We start from the raw sequence: 19,432 nt of genomic DNA on the forward strand, positions 1-19,432 counted from the left end.
TGAACATCATTGGGCTCTCCGTTGCGGATCTAGCTCCTCTATTCTCTTGCTCTTTTGTTTTGACGAAGGTACTTATATATATCCTTATTGGTTAGGGGCGCGCATAGTTACGGGGTTGATCAATCCTCTGCTAGTCTTGGGAGGCTTTAGCAGAAGCAGAGTTTCTAAAGGAATGGGCGATGGGTGTATGCAATTTTGCGCGATAGACCTGAGCGCAGGCGAGTTGATAGTTGCCTATGAAATACACTTGCTCTTTAACTCAGAACTAGCTTTTTCCGGGGAAGTCTGTCAGTGGCACTTGAGAACCAACCACCAGGTCAACGGTCAGAGTTGGTCAATCAGACTAAGATGCACTGCCGGAGACGGCTTGACGCCAAGGCATTCAATAGAGGGGGGATTCCAAGTTATCGGAACCGAGGCACTCACTAACTTCCAAGTTGTGAGGATAGCGCCGAGGCTTGTCAGCCAGCCTCATGCTTCTGTGCCTTACCGATTTGCTCAACTTGACCATAGTACACCAACAGGAGGGGCTCCAGCACCGATAACTCGGCTGATATTGATTTCTAAGAGCGGTGATCCGTGAGTTATATTCTCAAAGAGGCTTGGTCATGCGCAAGCCATGTTCTTCGTTCCACCTGAGAAATATGCTCGGGACAAAACTTCCTCGAATCAGATGGTTCGAATGATGTGTAAGGGGACCTCCTTTGATGAGAAGATATCGGGGCAGTCAGATCACCTGTTTCTTCAACAGACCAGCATCTCTCAGTTCTTGCGTACAACAAGTTTCCCATAGAACAGCAAAAAGGGTTTTGCATGCCACGAAGCAAAAGAATTGCCCCCTCATCGGAGTGATCATTGCGATGCGTAATCTGGGAATCGAACCCAGGGCTCCCCGACGCTGCTCGAATGGCAACGGAGAATTTTACCACTAAACCAATTACGCTGTGGTGTTCCATGTCTTGCGTGTCGTTGGCGAGTATTATATTCGGCTTCTGTGGATCAAGTTCATCGTCAGTGGACTTGCGTCTCGTTCTCCAGTACAAGGATCTTGAGATTTATTTGCTTTTCCCTAAGACAAGAGAATCGACTAATGTAGCTGACCGCATGAGTCTAAATCATGTGAGTTCATCAATTCATGTGAAGTGGAAACCTAACCAAAGTGGGTTCAGGACCAGCCGAGATTGAGGCTTTCTGAAGTAAGCATAATTAACGGCCACGAGAATCGGGCGTTGCGTAGTCAATGGTGAAGCTCAATATCTGGGCTTTAGTGGTGTGTGATATCAAGAGGTTGGTTAGATCCGCGCTTAGGCCAAGCGGTGAGATGTAATGGCCGGTTCATGGTTGGACATCCCAGGTGGAGCGAATGTCATTGTTTCATCGTGAACCATAGCTTGTGATGATGATGATTGGGATGCTGTTAGACGCGCCCGAATTATCTGAAACTGGACACGAACGCGAGTAATTGACTTGTGAGAGTGGCAAGAGTCGTCGCGTATCTTGCGCAATCAATGAGGCCGAGCAATCCGTTGCTGGAGAATTGCGCCGAGCTTGTTCTCCATCTGTATTTTTTGTAGTGCTGCGCCAGTCAGACTTGTGTAAGTCAATTCCTTGTCAGCAAGGCCCACGTTCAAACACGAGGCTGGAGGCAACAGTTTGCCAACTCTCAAAAAGGCAATTCGAGCGATGGCCCTGGATGACTCGAGACTAAGAAGTGGAATAAGACGGGTATTATACCCTGTACGCATAAAGCATTGGTTCGAAAGAAGAGAGGGAGAAAAGTCCTAGACAAGGTATATATCTGTGATGCTTGATATGATTTGAAGGAGCTTTCCGTATCCGTAGGAGGTTCTCCGCCAGTAGTTGTTTGTTTTGCAGGGTTGGCGAGGATTTGACTGGACTTGAATGTGACATTGACAAGGATATTGACCAAGGTGGTGGGGACTGGCTCGTAAGGCTGAACAGGGTGCTATTTTTGAACACTGACCAAGAGTGGTTAGGAGTTCTTGTTAGTCCCAGAGCCAGGCCAGGACGAAATGGCGGAGTTTGCATCCCCGTGTCAGAATGTCAGCGTGGATCCACGAAAGAAAGGAATCCGCCTGATTAAGTTGCAGAGCGGCCGATATTTCTGCTAGAGGTACTTGCCGAGACAAGGGTTGTATGAGAAAAAGATTACCTGTTGCACTTTGCGAAAATCGACGTTGTGTTGAGATGCGGCGTATGTTGCATCCACAGCCTGTAAGACAGCCACAGCCATACTGCAAGAGCGCAAGACAGCCACCCACATGGAGGGAAAGCATAGGACTCGCATTACATCCTTGTCTTGTCATCATCAAATCGCAGGCGATAATCATCGTATAAGAACGCTAGAAATCTCGGTCACCACCCCAGACAGCCCAATGGAAACGCTACTGATGCGTATCTGAAGATCGTTGCTTGATGTGCACTATGGCCAAGCAAGCATGATGAAGTAGGAAACGAATCCCATCACGGCTGAAAACCCATTCAGAGTAGGATTGCATGCACCTCTCTGAATGAAAAGGGCTCTTCGGAACGCGCGGGGTTATCCTATTGATGTTTGTAAAGACGGGGTTCACCCTCGTATTTTCACTGGCCTCAAGGTGAACCTTTTTTTTTTCAATTCGGCCTGAGCCTTTGTAACTACCTAGCGAAAGAGATTGCGTTGCATGCGGCGCAGCCGCATCTCTTGCAATGCGACGAGACGCCCTAATGTGGCTTCTAGAAAACAGTAGGGTATCGGTTTACCCTGGGGTGGGTTCATGTCGTAGTCACGACTGACTCGGCAGGAAGCTGCTGAATCCGAGATTCTGCGGAAGGTAAAGAGAGCCTGAATAAAAATTTATTGTTAGCGGTCTACCCGCGACTCTCTTTGATGGCAACTGACAGTTCACTTCCACGGCCCTTGACAGAAGCCCAGACCCATCGTATTGACAATGAGTCCAGCTGGGCAAGGTTACCGCCGTCGCCGATCCTGGGTCTATGATTGGCTACCAAAACGCTGGGGAAGGTCTAAAGCGCCAGCAGGGGAAAAGAGAGACACTGGCTTGGCCGAGACTGATGAATTGTTGTAGACAATATTATATTGACGGTCAACCTGAACCATGCGTCTGTGTGGCTTGTGAGATATCATGAACTAGCATGCGATGGCCCGTTCGGTATTGGAAATAAGTAATCAAACAGGCTTCGAACTGCTTCGACTGAATGTCAGAACCTAGCCGAGTTAAGAGAGGGTATTCGGAGACGACCACAGCCAACCGTCGCTTCGCAATGCAATGTGACGCTGGGCAATAATGCGCGGCGATATCATAATTGCGAACCCTTGTCATGATAGTACATACAGTACGGATGCATCATGCATCATGCAATACATTGACGAACTGAGTCACGTCCTTGGTTGAGTTTTTCGATAAAGCAAGATCTAAGCGGCAACCTTTAACTTGTACATACAATGTGGTTGGTCTACTTCCTTCCGTGGTTGGGTGTGAACGTCAAGTTTCAGGCGCCCCTTGCAAGCCCGGCGCCAAACAAGGGAAGGCGGTCCCATTCCTTCCAATCTTGTATCCAATCACGTATCATGGTTCCATCGTTTCAGCTGGGTCGGTTCTTTTCAGTGTCACAATCAGGACTGCACTGGACGATCCCCAAGACCAGAGCATCCACCACAGCCCAAGGGCAACGATATCGGGAGGACGGGGATCTCCATCCATCGATGGATGCATTGACCAATACTCAACTTTCTAGTTCGGAAGCAAGCACTTCCAGCTGCAATGACATGCTGTCCCGCGTCGTGCCGTGTCTTGTACAGCGGCAGGCATCGATCTCCGCGTGGCATGGGTGGTATACAGCCACGCGACACGTCCTTATGATGCATCAAATCGGGGAGAAATGCTCATTAATCGTCATGATTCAGCACAGGCATGCTTGGACCAAGAAACCTATCAAACGAACAGATTCCAATACGAGGTCCTCTCAGCCTCCAAAGAAGCTCCCGAAACGACGCAGAAACCCATGATGAGGCGCTTCACCAGTCAAAGGGAATTCGAGTTGCATAGACTCTTCCAGCCCAACAAAAGTTCATGGCAACCATCGTGGTTAGCTCCATATGCAATATCACTTACAACTTTTCTACCGAATGCAGAGGCAGTCGAATAATGACAATAGCCCCGCCATTGATGCTCCTATGATGACTTCCACTGGGCTTGGCTGCTGGAGTATCGATTACAGTACGCGGAGGCGGGCTTGCCTGTCTCTCCTCGCAGAGAGACCACTCCAGTTTCGTCAGGCGCCCTACACCGACAGTGGACAGGGAAAATGTCCAAGAAGCAAAAGAATTCGTACTAACCTTTATGACCGCGACCGTTGCTGCTACTCTACAAATATCGGTTGTTCAAGGTTGCATTGGCAGCGCCTCATGCAGGGACATAGTCGGCGCCATTACACCAGTATTGAATAAATGTACCACACCGCTCAGCCTGACGATCCAGATTCGCAAAGCTTCTTGAGAAGCCCTATTGCGATGTGGACACATTCGTCGATCTCGTGCGCCAGTACGTGTCGGACCAAGCCAATTGTCACTACCTTAGATCGTTCGAAAACGGTTCGATAGATGCAGTAGGGATTCCTTCTCTACAGAGGCTTGAGACTTGCCCGATTCCCATGCCACTAACGTAGCCTTGTCTTGCCCAAAAGGCCAAAGGCTCGACATCGTCCCATCTAGCTCAACCAATGGCCGCTAAGATACACCCCTGGCTTGGAACAAGCTCGCCGCAGGGGTCTGTCTCTAGTCCATGGCGTCGCTACAAGTAGGGCTCACCTCAGCTGAAAATGCTCAATTTAGCCCATCTTCTGGCGTCACTCCCTCGCCAAACCGGTCAGATTTGGGTTTGGTCAGTCAACTAATCTGCAGGGCTTGGGCCCTGGGGGCTCGAAGCAGATTGCAGTGCGATCGTGGGGCATCATGGCCCAGGGACGCCCGGCTTGGCCAAGCGACTTTTGTGCCTCTGACGCCTTCGTTGGAAATCTCGGGCTGAAAACAGGGATGCCAATCTTGTGCAGACTGCAGGAAACGACCCTTACAACACGCCCTCGGGGTCCCAGTACGACCCATCAACCAATTTGCTCTGACTTTATTCGACGGCCCCATGACCAGCTGTTGATGGCTGGAGACTTTTTGGAGCACCCGGTTCATCGAGTTTCCTTGATCAACTTTGATTGACACGATCCAGCCCGGCTCAGCTTGTGATGACATTGCAATCTCACACTTGCTTCTAGGATCTCATTCCATGCCCCCGATTAATGTTTCATCATGAAAACCCCGGTCCTTTCTGAATTACACATGAGATCATGTCAAAAATGTCGCACGGAGCGATCAACAAAAGGCTCGTCCCACTGGCAGCTCTTGTTGATGTCTTCAGTGACAGCTTCTTCGAACTCGGGCAACCTTAACCAGAGCCACACTTACTCGGTCATTTTCAAATCCTTCCAACACCTCCAGAAATCTCTCCACTCGTCAAAGCCACCCCTACAAGTCAAACGTTGTACCCACGTCCCGGGACCGAAGCCACAGCTAGTCTCGATTAGTAGCCCCTTTGAAAGAGGCTGTCTGAAGCATTTCTTTCCGCTCCTCTGCAAAGAGAATCCATGTTCATTTTCTCCATATTCCTAGCCCAGACCCTTGAAGAGCAGGGTGTGGTCGAAGAGGGGTGTCGTACTATCCTTCGACATTGGGCCCGAAGTTCATCAAGTGATGCTCTTGGCTTGGCTTGCTACATTGACCTTACTCAAGAGTTTCCATCAGTTCATGAACAACCATCATATAAGACTCAGTACCCCCAGCTACGTAACCTTACACAAATAGCCAATATTGCTTTTGCACTTTGATCCTTTGACTTCTCTTATATGCATCTCATATAACAGGCTTCACCACGCCCTGTCTATTCAATCACAACTCGAGCATCACTTTGGTGATCCAAGGACGACCAAGAGGCCATCTACTATACTCGCATTGCTGGGAAATAATCTGACGGCGATCCCCTGGTATAAGTCGACCTAATCGGCTCCAGCATCTACTGAGTGTTGAGATTTGCGACGGAAGTTACTTCGTGACCGAGTCATCAACCAGATAATCTATCTGATACAAGCCACTACCAAAGTCTGGAGACACACAAGGCTTACTCAGGCGCCGCTTTTCTCCAAACAAAACTCGTTTTCTCTTTCTGACCAAGCGCCCTTAACCGCGGGTGTTTGAAGCATAGCCTTGGATCGACCGGATTCAAGACCACCAACAACCCTGTCTATTCAGCCCAGCCCAGCCTTCTTGTCTACATAGTCGACTCCGCCCAGACGAGGATTGTCAACGCAACGGGCAAGCATACCCCCAGAAAGTCACCGTCTGACCGCAGAAAGTAGAGTGACCTTTGGCCCCGCCAAGTGAACGACGGCGCCAAAATTAAGTTTCCGCGAATATATCAATCAATCACTGACATAAACGACGCACCATGCCCGTAACTAATCGAGGTGTAACACAACTTACACCTGACACCACCACCTCAAGGTCAACTCAGAGCAACTACTTGAACAAGTCGTCTTCCTCCTTTCAGACTCTTCAAGCTGGCCTCGCAATCTTTGCTGTTGCTGTCATCGCACGCTTTTGCGTTTTGCGACTCTACCTATGGTTACGACAGATGCGCGGCTTGGATCAGCATACCCTACCCATCTCATCGTTGTCGCATACTCGACGGCTTCAGTCGCAACCCTTTTGGGCTATGAATGAGAAGACTATGACGCCGCCTGCTAACCAGGAGGATATGGCCCCTGAGGATATGTTGCACGCCAAGCAAGAAGACAAGAAACTGGTCATCGACCCCAACTGGCAGAGTACAGACAATCTCATGTCCAGGCATGTCATGTCGCGACCACCTCCTGCACCACCTCTGACGCCGCCTGAACTGAGCACTGCCGTCTTCACTTTTGATGACCGCCCACGACCAGGCGAGGACAGTTTTATTCGTCAGCCTAACCCCGATTACATGTCGTCGACAGCCAACGCTGTTCTGCCTGACAACCCACCCTCAACATCGGTCACCCGCCGGCGCTCTTACAACAAGACTCTTCCTATCGGAGTTCCCGTGTCTCAGCCATCCCAAAGGATGTCGGATACTGCCGATCTGACTTTTTCGCCAAGTTCCTACCCACCTGCAAGCCCGTTGCTTCCACCGGCCCCACCCAACGCAGGAACCGTGGAGATCGGCGTCCAGGGCGAGATCATTGGTGTTCTGGACTCCGAAGGCGCCGGATGGACGAGACATACGCGTGTCTATGGCGGCGGAGTCTGCCTCGCATGTGCGGCCTCCGGTGGCAATCACGGGGGCGGTTTCTACGGAGCAACAGTCCGGCCTGAGGAGATGCGATGACGGGTTGACAGTTTCGTAACGACCATATGTACTACTGTCAGTTGACTGTTCCGACCAAGCGTGATTGACACTTTTGGTCCGGTATAGGGGCCCATGTGTAACGACCGTTTACGACTTATGTTAGAGGTGGACGTGGTGCAACAACTGCGCTTCTGGGCAAAATTTTCCTTTTCTCGTGTCTTACTTGTTTTCGGTTTTGCATTTGGGTTGGATCTTTGTTTTGCACTGCTCAGTATAATATACCCCCTAAAGTACTCATCTACTTTATTGGCTATTAGGCTAAGGGCGCATGGAACTGAAGATGTATTTCATAAAGTTTATTATGTCGAGGTTTAGATCTTGGCTCATGATGATATAATGACCTGTTTTCTTTCAACGACAATATCTTATTCTTGCTACCTCTACCAGAACATGGGCATCGTAGCATGATGACTGAATGCAGAGCCCCGCATTGATATTATACCCAAAGCCACTCGCGAATGCCCTCAACAAAGCCCCATAATTGACGGAGACTTTGACTCGGACTGCTCGGGTCGCCATTCGAACACGTCTTCCAGTCCTTGTAAAAGTAAGCAGCCTCAAGGGCATATCACGGGATTTGAACCATGAAGCTCTCGTCAGCCTTACAGAGGAGTCTGCCACAGTCCATACCTTGCAAGTGCTTATCGTAGGACTAAGCCTCGGACGCATCCCAGAGAAGATACCCGATGTCCGAATGGATCACCAAATGCAGAAACAACATAGAAGATCACCCAAGACTAAGAGCCGCTGCAAAGCCTCGTGCGGGAGGGGAGCACTCGCGCGTCATGCAGCCTATGCAGGTCTAGGACTGAAGATCAAACCAACGACTTATACACCTTTCACCGAATTCAGGTGATTTACCCGCCCGCCCCTAAGCTTACCCTGCGTCCATGATCGGCGATGTGTGCCGAGTTCTCTTGGCCTATGATGCTCTGGCACGGTAAGCTCTTGAAGGAATAGGGGTGGCTTCTTTCTGCTCGGGATAGGATAGTATAAAGGCGGCTGGGAAGAAGTTAGAGATCTCACGTCAGATGAGAGGAAATTACCTCCAAGGTCGTGTGCGGTGAGCGGGTGATGACGGGGAATGAGGACATGTGCTCGTGAGAAGAGGGGGTTTATAGGGCTGATGTTGAGAGACTGAGTTGTCACATGGAGTGAGAGCTAGGTACGGGATACGACCAAACTGAATCGAAGTCCTAGTCTTCGGAGTTAGTTCTGTCAGAAACATCTGTCAGAAACAAGAACAGGCTATCTAACCCCCTTGCTGATGGCTTTTGTGGGGAGAGATGAGCTTGGTCTAGGATAGAAAGATGTATAACAAAAGCCCGGCTGTGGGACTTTTGTACCATGTCCGCATGACGTGTTTGGTGCATCTGCATATGCTATAGGACCTGGGATATTGAAACACTCTTTTGACATGGTCGCAGATTTGGCCTGGCCTTGTAAGTGGACGGCTGGGATGGTCGAAAGATGATGCCCCTTTTGGATACTTCTAACGCGTATGCTTTAGGTGTTTGCAGATTCGAAAGGGCAAGTGTCATTGGGGAACGTCGTGAGAGGTCGAGCATGGTTGTGGTGTCACTGACAGCTTACAGCTTGTATACATTACATAGGGCCGCTTTGTGTTCCTTTTCCCTGTTTTGTGAGGGGATCTTATTGGTTCAGACGCATCGCAGCTTGTGTATCTGTTTAGTGTGCGTTGTAGTGCATCTTTTTGAGGTTCTGCAGGATACATTTCTCTCCGGCGACCAACGTTTGGTCCGAGTTGACACGGAGTTTATGACATGACTTGATTAGTACCTTGATAGCAAGCCACGTGGTGATGAGCAGGAACAGCGAATCGGGAACTCAGTGTATTGTTCCTAGTGCAGCTCCTATCAGGTTGTTTGTAGGCTTGTCGTCATTGTTGAAGAGTGTGATACTATGTGAGCGAGGTTTACTTGTCTTGTTTATTGTCCAGTCCAAGATGGAACTTGAAATGGTCAAGGTCGATCTCGCCAAGGTTCTAGTCATGCTTGGCGGCCTAGGGCTGAACTGGGGGTTAGCTATCTAAGAGCAAGCGAGCCAGTGTGAGGAGGTGGCCAGACAAGGTCATTGCACTCTGGTAAGTACTATATGTACAGATACAAACTCTATGCCGAAGGGAAATTTAGCCATCACGTGGTTCTCATCCTGGAGTGATCCTTAGGATAATAAGGTCCTTCTCCGTCTATTATGCCAGTTTGATGCTGGCTATTACCCCACATGAAGATTGTGCCAGATGGTACACATAGGCTTTACGTTACTTTGTTCTCTTGACTTTATTGCGTCTCTCAAAGAGATGTTTCTGACCCGAATAATATGAATGTGCTGGACTTGCCTCTTCAAACTCAGCAACGCAACACAATAGTGAAGATCATGGGTAGCCAAGCCTGAGTATATTAGCCTTTATAGGTAGCCACTTACTCAACTATCCCACTCACCAAGTGAATATCTCATTGTTAGTTATGCGTCCTTTGTAAATTCGGAATGTAGTCACTAGGATTCTAGTCTGAAGTCCTCTTGCAGCATTGGTGTTCTCAGATTCAGATGCAGCAAAACACGTTTCAACATTTTCTTTTACAGTTCTCCCCAAGTTTTCCGTTCGAATAGCACTCTATTGCTTTAATAATTGGTGTTGTAGTATGTTCTTAAAACTCTCTATGATCTTTCTCAAGATGTTGTTGAAGTCGTTGGAACCGCTGAGGTCCAAATTAACAACGCTCCGGAACATACTTTGCAGAACATCGAAGGAAAATCTGGCGGTTTGGCGGCGATTTGAGACAATGTTGTATTGATTCCGCTTCCCATAATGGACAGTTGGGGCCTCACGATAGATGTAAGCTACATGCTGAGACTTCGTGACTTCAATTGCCAACGTGAGTTGGGTTCTTATTCACCCAAGGCACAACTCCTACAAACACACTGACCAGTTTCTATCTAGTTGATTCTTTTTCTTTTAGGTTCTAGTCTTGTATGAACTGAATATCGCAGAGTTGTGGTTCAACTTCCCGTATCACATATCAGGTCGTTGGGTTTTATATTACAGGGTTACTTGCAGAGTCTATCACAATCTAAAGAGGACAACCACAGCTATTGTTCTTTTGTTCAAACGGGGACAGTGATAGCGGCGAATTGCCGGGCGACTCTCTATTGGGATCTTGACCCGTGCCATGTGGGTGAGGTGATAGTCGAAGCTCATCAACGCTCCGTCCACACAGGCCATAGACAAGTAAAAGTTCGACAACCCATGATAACAGTCATGACCTTCTAGGGACTCAGAGCTTTTCAACACAGTTAATCCCTTTCATTTGGCCATGTCTTCTTCAAGTGGCCTCGATAGCCTGTCGGCCTGCCACGAGAGCAGCCTCGGTAAGCCCAGTCGAAACTCATCTCATTCACATCTGAAGACATTCCCGACGATCTGGTCTAAACTCTACCGAACTGCCGGTATCCGCTTCGTTTGATTGAAGTACCAGTCTACGAAAGTTTGACTAGGTAGTGAGTGACAGCGTGTCCATCCGATCTACCGAGTGAGGCTCCGTGTCAATTTATACAGAGTTTACCAGGGACGTGGAACTTGCATAACTATGTCTGGCGCAGTTACGACATAAACTACTGCAAGTCGCTGGCGTACGAGCAATGCGAAGCATCTAATGTCACAAAGTCGAAAGATTATTGCTAATTTGAACTCAAAAAGACTTTCAACAAAAGTTTGCCATCAAGTTGTGGCACATTTCAGACTCAGAGCACTTGTGATGCAGGGTAGGTAGATTGACTTTGCGATGCCGCAACTGACCTTGTAAGAGATCAGAGGAGACGATGAAGTAATTTAACCATCTCAACGGCCAAAAGCATAATTTGCCCTTGTTATTAAATATGCTCCTCCAATTATGAAAATAACTGGGTTGATTCAACAGCCTCAACGCTATCGATTCAACGACTCGGGCATAACCGCGACGGCGGCTGCAGGGTCTCAGACAGGCAAATCACAACAAGCAAAAGCTCTAGACCTTCGGTTACACGCACTTGACGCTAAAATACTAAATACGGTATGTAAACAGTGCAGAAGCCCCTTTTATAAGCGCCGTGAGCAATACATGATGGCTGCATATCTGCATGCGGTTGCACATTGTGATGTTGTGCGTCTTGCGTCTCTTGGTGCTGATTTATTGGTGCTGAGCAGTTGGCAAGCGCGTAAAGGGCGGTTGGGAGGTTATGATATTGGTTGTTAGACGCGATCTGCAAGAAATGCTGACTGTATACCTGATAAAGCTGTACTGTATGAAGAGGGAGGTCTGCACGTAAGCGCGAGGATGAGGGATGCATGTGCGGCAATAAATGAATGGTTCGTGATGTGGGCTGGGAGACGAAAACATTATAATTGAAGCCAGTGTTAGTTGCGCCCAGGCGCCAATATGCATACTAGATGCACAGTAAGAGCATGGTATTTGTCAAAAATATGCAGAGAACCAAGAGAGCCGACGGTGGCCTATAGCTCGAAGCTGCATGTTTAACCAACAGCTTACACGATTGAATCAGCACAGAACCAACACATTCCTATTCCGGCGCCAGTCAAGAATGACGGATGGGTTTCGGTATCTCCCCGCGTAGAGTAGAATAAGGGAGATCAAGACATGTCTACTCCGTATGCCTCTGGTAAACCCCAGCTAGGCTCAAGACATGGAGCGGGTAAATAACCTAGTTCATTTTTGGGTTATGCTACGGAGTATCTTGTTCGTGATCGCGTCTTGCAAGCTGTCTCCTATCATCAAAGCCCCTGCATAAGAATGAGACGAACACGACCACGTATCGCATTAGGGTTCAAGTTAGCCTACACTGACACAAACCCAAAAAGTTTCTTGGCGTGTGTTTGTGCGTGTCCGTACGGTTGCATGTACCTGCGTTTGGACAGGCTGCAGGCAGTATCCTCGCTTGTCCCATCGACTTATTTGGTGGCTACGGTGCCGTAGTGTTTCGTTTCTCAATGGCTCGAGACAAGGGTCCAGTCCGTGGTACATCAAAGTTCATTCCAAAACTTGCGCCATGTCTCTCAAGCTGCAGCTCGACCAGAATGAAGAAACAATGGAGAAAGCCACTGAGCTATTCATAACAACAACAACCACTTGCATCCATTAAAGATGCAGATACTAATTTAGTATCAAATAAACAAAAAAATCCATCACCTCGGTTCGTCTGAGAAATAGGCAGCGCGTCATCTTTTCACGGCACGTGTCGCGTTGAGCCAGGGTCTTCTTAGTGCTGGGCCTAGCATCGAACTTAGCCCCCAAAGCGGACAGGGTAGGGTAGGGCAGGACGATGGAACGAAATGGGAAATGGACAAGGAGTTCTGCGGTAATGAAACATCTCGAGACGTGGGGAAAATACGAATCGAGTTGGACGCCGACAAGGGGCCTCGGGCGATGCTGACCACGATGGGCATGAACCTCCCGAACTGATAGCCCAAACAAGGAGAACGGATGTGCTACAACACTGATACTCATGTTTATGCTTTTTCAAGCAACACGGGATGGTCCGTTCCCCAAGATTCAGGTATAGGTGGCCATGGGCCCTGTGCTGTGCTGTTAGGTCGTGTGGATGAATTGAGCAGCAGCTGTCGGTGCTAAGGCAGAGCTAACGGTCACTCCGGTAGAACGACTGCCTGCCAAATACAGACTCTGGGCAAGCTGAGGCAGGCCAGGCGTCAAAGAATAACAAGACCCTACTATAAGCAAAGCGACGATAATAAACAACAGCCGCCCTGTTGGATGAGTCCAGCCATGACGACAAAAGCAAGTAGACATGCTTTGCATGGACGAAGCCCACTGCGGGCGATCCGTAGCAGGGTTTCAATTTGACATTGATGTTGACACTCACATTGACAGCGAAGAAATTTCTAACGCGCCAGATATTTCCCTGTCGCTCACTGGGATTCTTAATTGCGACTGGCAATCAGTCTGGCGCTCGCTCTTGGCTTCTTGACGACTGTATTCATCGGGACTCTGTTCATTCCTCAAGGTGCTGAATATTAACCTGTTGCTGCTGTCATCTCCGATGTCTCGCTTCCCATAATGTTTCGTTTATGGAGTAAAAGAAGCGACACTCGGACCTTTTTGCGTGCATGCTTGTCGGTATGCTACCATGACAATTCACGAATCCTTCATCAACGTGTCGTGATCTCTTTGATCTTGCCAGCCAGATATAGCAACAATCAAACCAACAAAGAGGCACAGCTTCAAAGAGACTGGCCCTCGAAAAGAATGAATGGATGCCGATCAGGCCGTTACAAAAAGCGGCAAGGATCCATTCTCCCATCACATCCGATGCTTCGATCCCCTGAAAGGCCTCGTATGATTGGCGGCATCAGACGCCAAAACGCAGCCTTGAGACTGTGCCCCCTGTTGTCTACCCCTTGGAGGCTGCCTCATGTCGGTCGCGGCGCCCGCAGCCTCCTCTGATTGGAGATGATGAGCCTTCGAGGACCCCTTGTCACTTGCATGTAAGCTCCAGGGGGGCGTCCTTGTGGATGAGCTGTCCAGTCCATACCCACCAGAAGGAGGTCCTTCTAAGGTCCTTACTGGATTGTCACGCGCTATCTCGTCAGAGACTACTGCGCGACCAAGTTAGCATATTCAGGTGTTATTTCGAGCCACGATTGGCCACCGCCGGAAGGTGGGAGGTTTTGCCTGCTGTGGAAGCTTTCCCTTTTGGCATTTCAAATGAGCTGCTCCGTTTAGCTATTCGTATCCTAATAAAAAATCTTGCTTTTGTGTGCATACGTACCCTAACTTCTTCCCTGGGCTGCGGTCAAGCGAATGTTTGATGGGGTCAACTTCGTCATCAATATATCTTTTTTTTGTGAGTCAGTGCCCGAAACCAAATACATACATGGATTAAACTCAGCCGAGTGCGCGAGCATCAGAAGAAATCCATGTCCCCAGGCATAAATGAGGTGATCGATCTCGTACTGTGTTCAGGCACTGTCGATACAGGCCATGCCTCCCTTGCCTGGTTTGTTAGTGAGCAACTGGGCTCTCAGTAGCGCGTTGGCCGCTAAGTGAACGTGCCTTAGCCTTGTAGCTTTCATTCCATCCATCCAACAGCATCCTTTAGACTGCTGCCGGGCGTTTCTACCGTCGTGTCGACTCTGAAGATGGGGGGTTAGAAATGATGGAATAGGGAATATCCAAAATTGGCCCAAGGGGCTGGCACGTATTCTCACTGGCCAAGATAGCCTCTGGTCTGGGTGTGATGCACTGTATGCTTTCTGTCCATTCACAGTCTTCGAAACGAACATCACTCAAGGCGGTGGGAAGGTTCGGGGGAGTACAGTAGGCCCCTAAAGATCTACTGTATCGTGGCAGGCTTCATCGGGTCATCGCACAGTGAGCATACAGTATCGCCTCCGTTCCTTCCTTCCTCCCCAGCACGCCCAAGCACACCCGCCCGCCAAGCAAAGGGCTTCTGTGGTCTCCACACTTCCCACTCTTGCTCGTTCTCCATTTGGCACTCGCGCCTTCTCGTCTGCTCGCTCATCCTCTCCATCTCCACTCCTTCCTTCCTTCCTCTCCTCTAGTATCCGTATTAGACTTAAACTCCACCACTTACTTCCTTTTTTCCTCCTTCCTTCCTCTCCCCTTCGCCTACTATTTTGCGCCCTTCCTTCATTTCCATCTCTCTCCTCTTTCCCTCCTCCCTCTTTCCCGCGTCGCTTCGGCTGCATCGCAATTCCCCATAGCAAGCTTTACGCTTCCGCGTTTGCGAGACAAAGTCAACTCCATTCCCACTCAATTTGCCGCACGCATTCGCTCTCGCTCTCAGTCCGTCCGTTTGCCCGCTTTGCACATCACAAAGAGAAAAAAAGAAAAACCACAACGACGAGACGGAACGGAACGGAAATTTGTAGGAACAAGACCAAACCCTGAGGCTCTGGAAGGCGCATCTATCTACTGGTGATTGATACCTGAAAACTCACATTTTAATCTCTGTATTATTCTTTCGTCAATTCTTTGCCTTATCGCCTATTCCGCCTTCGGTATTCGGATACATCGTCACCACCACAGCTTAATCTCGACACACCGTCATCGAAATCAGACTGCGAACAGAATTTCCACTCACAGAATAATCGAAAACATCAAAAAGTTTTTATCAAAATTCCACAAGAGGAGGTTTCGATAGAAGGTAATACCTGGGCTATTCACATCTGGATAGGCATCGTTTGGAGGACGTTGTCTGCTGAAACTGTCTTGGAAAGACAACAACCAGCTGGTGCTCGCGTTTCAGGTCGTGTGTTAATCACCCGACTCGCCGCTTGAGCGTGAATACACTTCAAACCGACCACACTCCAGGCCCTTTTGTCACCTGATCACGGTCTGAGCAAGTACTCAACCTCGTTGAAGCTTGCTTCCCTCGATCCTTTTCAACGGCTCTTCGCTGAGGGATCTACCGCTCGACATTTCGATATCCTTTCATCGATCGCTTATTCGCATTGCCCTTTCATTCATCAATTTTTACTTGTTTACTCCATCGACTACTCTGGATTTAATCTTTGACTCTCTCAACTTTGTTCTGTTCGATCACCCGGCTTCTTGGATTTGCCTCTTTTGGCTTCTCGTGACGCTTCCTCGGCATACGTTCTGCATCGACAATTCATCGGAATCCAACATTGGTCGATTTCATCGATATACCCACATCGCTTAATTTGTTCGCCTTGATTTGTACAAACGCTACTTTCTAATCCGACCGGCTACTTCCTTCAACGCAAGAACTAGTCGAACCACATTCTCTGTCTATTTTTATTATCTCTCGAATCTTTAGATCTGCAAATCCCGCTTTGAGCCAAGGACGCAGGCGGTCTCGCTCAAAATGTCTTCCAACGGTTTCGCTAACGGCCTCTCCATGCCCACTGGCGGCCTTGCTGCCCGTCGCGGTGGCCAAAACCCCAAGCCCCTCTCGGTTGATCTCATCAACCAGACAAAAGATCAGGACTCTGGTGCTCCCACCCCTCGCACCAGCCGTTCACACCTTCTTGCTGGCCTCAGAACGGCCCCCAAGTCCGCTACTGCTGCTTCCTTCGGCCCTCAATCTCCCACGACCGCCGGTCCTACGCAGCAGTATGCCCGGAACTCCATGGCTGGAAATGCCTATGGCATGGGCCAGGACAACGCCTACAACGCCCCCAAGACGGCCTATCCCCAATACGGTACTCAGAACAACTACAACTCAATGGTAGGCCAGCAGTACACTGTTGAACAGGTTCTGGCGCCCCCTGAGCTTGCTATGGATGAGCAGAACCATGACGATCCTGGCCTGTACGCCCAGCTTCTTGCTACCAACATGTACCTGGCTCAGCAGCAGCAGCGCCTTCAGCAGCAGCTTAGGAATGTCCAGGCAGCTGCTCAGCAATTTCAGCAGCTGAACCTAAACAACTCTCAGTTCACACAACAGCAAATTGCTCTATATGAGCAGCAGCAGCAGCTTCAGAACCTGCAACTCAACGTCCAGGCTGCTTTCAACCAACAGCAGCAAGCCCAGCAACAGGCTCAGCAGCAAATTCAACAGCAGCAGCAACAGCAAATTTACTACAACCCTATGACTGGTCAGTATTTTGTTGGAGATCCTCAGCCTTCTGTTCAGGTCACTTCGCCCTATAACGAGCAGCCCTCGACCCCCGGCTTTGGTGGCTTCCACCACCAACAGAACACACCCTCTGTTCAGGTTTCTCCTCCCGTTGAGTCTCAGCCTTTCTCGTTCCGCAGCAACTCGCCTCCCAAGCGCTACGAGTCCCCCACCGAGGTTGCCCCTCTTCCTCCACCTTCTGCTAATGCCTTCCGCCGTGGACACAAGAAGGCCTCATCTTTGGCTCCCGTCAACAGTGTTCTAGCTGCTTCTTTGTCTTCTGACGCTCCCAAGTCTGCTGGACCCAAGACTTCCACTTTCCCAATCACTCCCCTGACTGGTGGATACGGACCTGGTCAGGCCCGCGCTGGAGAGCATCCTATCCGTCAGCCCCGTGGACCTCCTTCCCTGGACGAGCTCAAGGCCAAGCCCACTGCTAAGCACGAGGGGAGCAAGAACTTCTCTGCTCGCACTCGTCGTTCCGCTGTGCACAATCTTGTCCGTGCCGGCCTTGAACGCCGCAAGGGAACCGGTAGTTCTTGTGGAAGCATGAGCCCCGTTTCCGAGACTGCCGAGGAGTCTTCGACACCAATCACCGATAACGAGTCCGATTCCGGCCGCAGTGGATCCGGCAGCCTAGCTGGTGATATGGAGTGCCCTAGCTCGCGCACTTCTGCTAGTGGTAGCTGGGGAGCTATTGGCTCTGATCGTCCCAGCTCGCGACAGAAGGCTCGCAAGAGCGTGGACAGTGTGGACAGTGTTGCCTCGAACACGGAGAGCGAGAACAGCTCTTTTGCTAATGTGTTCAAGAACGGCGCTCTGCGAGCCGCCAAGGCACAAGACTCGGCTGATAGCCAGCGTAAGGCACCTAGACTGGTGCTCACCAAGAGCACTCCCGCTGCTTAAAAGGTGACGCCTCGGCCGGAACCCTTAACACTGTCACGATTTACGCGCCCGGACTTTTTCTTTCTGTTCACACGACTGCTTGGACTGGCGGACTGCATTTTGATGGCTGTCGTTTAGTCTTTTCTGATCACGCTGGGAGTCCTGTTACCATCTGCATGGGGTGGATGAAACACGTTTTCCTTATCTATTTCCGCGAATTTTACCATTACAGAAGTTTTATAATTCACTTCACAGTCTCTCCTTCAGACTTTTCTTCTTCTTCGTCACGACATTGGGGGGATCGCCCGGGGATAATCTTGTCTCAGCCTAGATGGACGAATGGGTTATTTGGGGGGGTTTGATGAGGAATCTTTATACCAATGAGGATGAGAAACCATCACCGGGGAATAAAGTCTGGACTGGCGACCTCTGTGAGGCATTCAGCCAGCCCCTGATGTGATTTACGGCCGGCGTTCCTACGGGGACAATGTTTCGGCAAATTTGACATTTGCTTTCTTGCATTCTTTAAGGTACCACGTATTGTCTTTCTCTGCTGGTCATGGCCCAGGTCCCAGGAGACTTGGTTCTTTTCATGTCATGTCAAGGGGTACATACTATGCAGGCAGCCAGGAAACCTGGCATGCTATCATGGGCCGATATGTGTACTGGCATGGGAAAGGCATATTCATAGATTAGTTTTACAATGGCACAATCACAATTTGAAAGCCACTTGATATTTGTTTGTTCATATAATGACATGTCTTTGTGAGGATGAATTTGTCATGTGAAGGATATAAGAACCAACCATATGTCCCTCGCATAAACAATTCATACAGAGATACATTTATGTTTGAGGAAGCCTGATCTAAACTCCTCACATTTAACCTAAACATTTATCAGACTTATCCTAAGCTTAGGATACTCTTTATAAATTTAGGATGATATTATGATGATTAGTCATGACTACATCTCGTCTGCCTTCCGGTTATCATCGACTAGCTCAAGTTGCTCAATTCGACCTCGACCTTCAATAATCACATCTGGACGGCTTCCGTAGCTCAGTTGGTTAGAGCGTCGTACTAATACTTCAACCCGAGTGTTCGGTAATGCGAAGGTCTCAGGTTCAAGCCCTGGCGGGAGCAATCCCCAAAGCCCTCCAGATTAATCTTTTGCCGTTTCTGGCAATAATGTGTGATGTCTTTTTGCGTTGTGCTGTGATATCGTGAGCTTGCGTTGTGGTGTTGAGGTTGCGTGGATGTTTTGGAAGCAGGAGCGGAGAGGAAGGGAACGGGAAGAACAAATGAAAAAGGTCGGCAAGAAGGCAATATTGATTGGCAAAATGAGTTGCTTTATCATCTTTGTCTTGTCTTGTTTGTTCTTCATGCAATCGCAGTTTCGCTGCTTCTTTGCCCATACTCATGTCTATCATGTACAGCCCCTGAATTATCATATCGTGCTCT

General features: G+C 49.2%; 2 protein-coding genes across 2 annotated transcripts, besides 2 other annotated features; both read left to right on the plus strand.

The window, feature by feature from the left end:
• Window positions 1-861: 861 nt before the first annotated feature.
• Window positions 862-943, minus strand: a tRNA (tRNA-Gly).
• Window positions 944-6,515: 5,572 nt separating this feature from the next.
• On the plus strand, window positions 6,516-7,430 carry FFUJ_07065 (uncharacterized protein; the record flags this gene model as incomplete). Its single annotated transcript, XM_023577276.1, has 1 exon — window positions 6,516-7,430. The coding sequence occupies one exon, from the start codon at window positions 6,516-6,518 to the stop codon at window positions 7,428-7,430; it is 915 nt and encodes a 304-aa protein (XP_023430371.1).
• An 8,904-nt stretch (window positions 7,431-16,334) lies between these two features.
• On the plus strand, window positions 16,335-17,993 carry FFUJ_07066 (uncharacterized protein; the record flags this gene model as incomplete). The annotated part of the gene is made up of 1 exon (XM_023577277.1): window positions 16,335-17,993. The coding sequence occupies one exon, from the start codon at window positions 16,335-16,337 to the stop codon at window positions 17,991-17,993; it is 1,659 nt and encodes a 552-aa protein (XP_023430372.1).
• A 1,026-nt stretch (window positions 17,994-19,019) lies between these two features.
• Window positions 19,020-19,114, plus strand: a tRNA (tRNA-Ile).
• The last annotated feature ends 318 nt before the right edge of the window (window positions 19,115-19,432 follow it).

Source organism: Fusarium fujikuroi, chromosome FFUJ_chr05 (genome assembly GCF_900079805.1).
Source record: "Fusarium fujikuroi IMI 58289 draft genome, chromosome FFUJ_chr05".
NCBI classification, from domain to species: Eukaryota; Fungi; Ascomycota; class Sordariomycetes; order Hypocreales; family Nectriaceae; genus Fusarium; species Fusarium fujikuroi.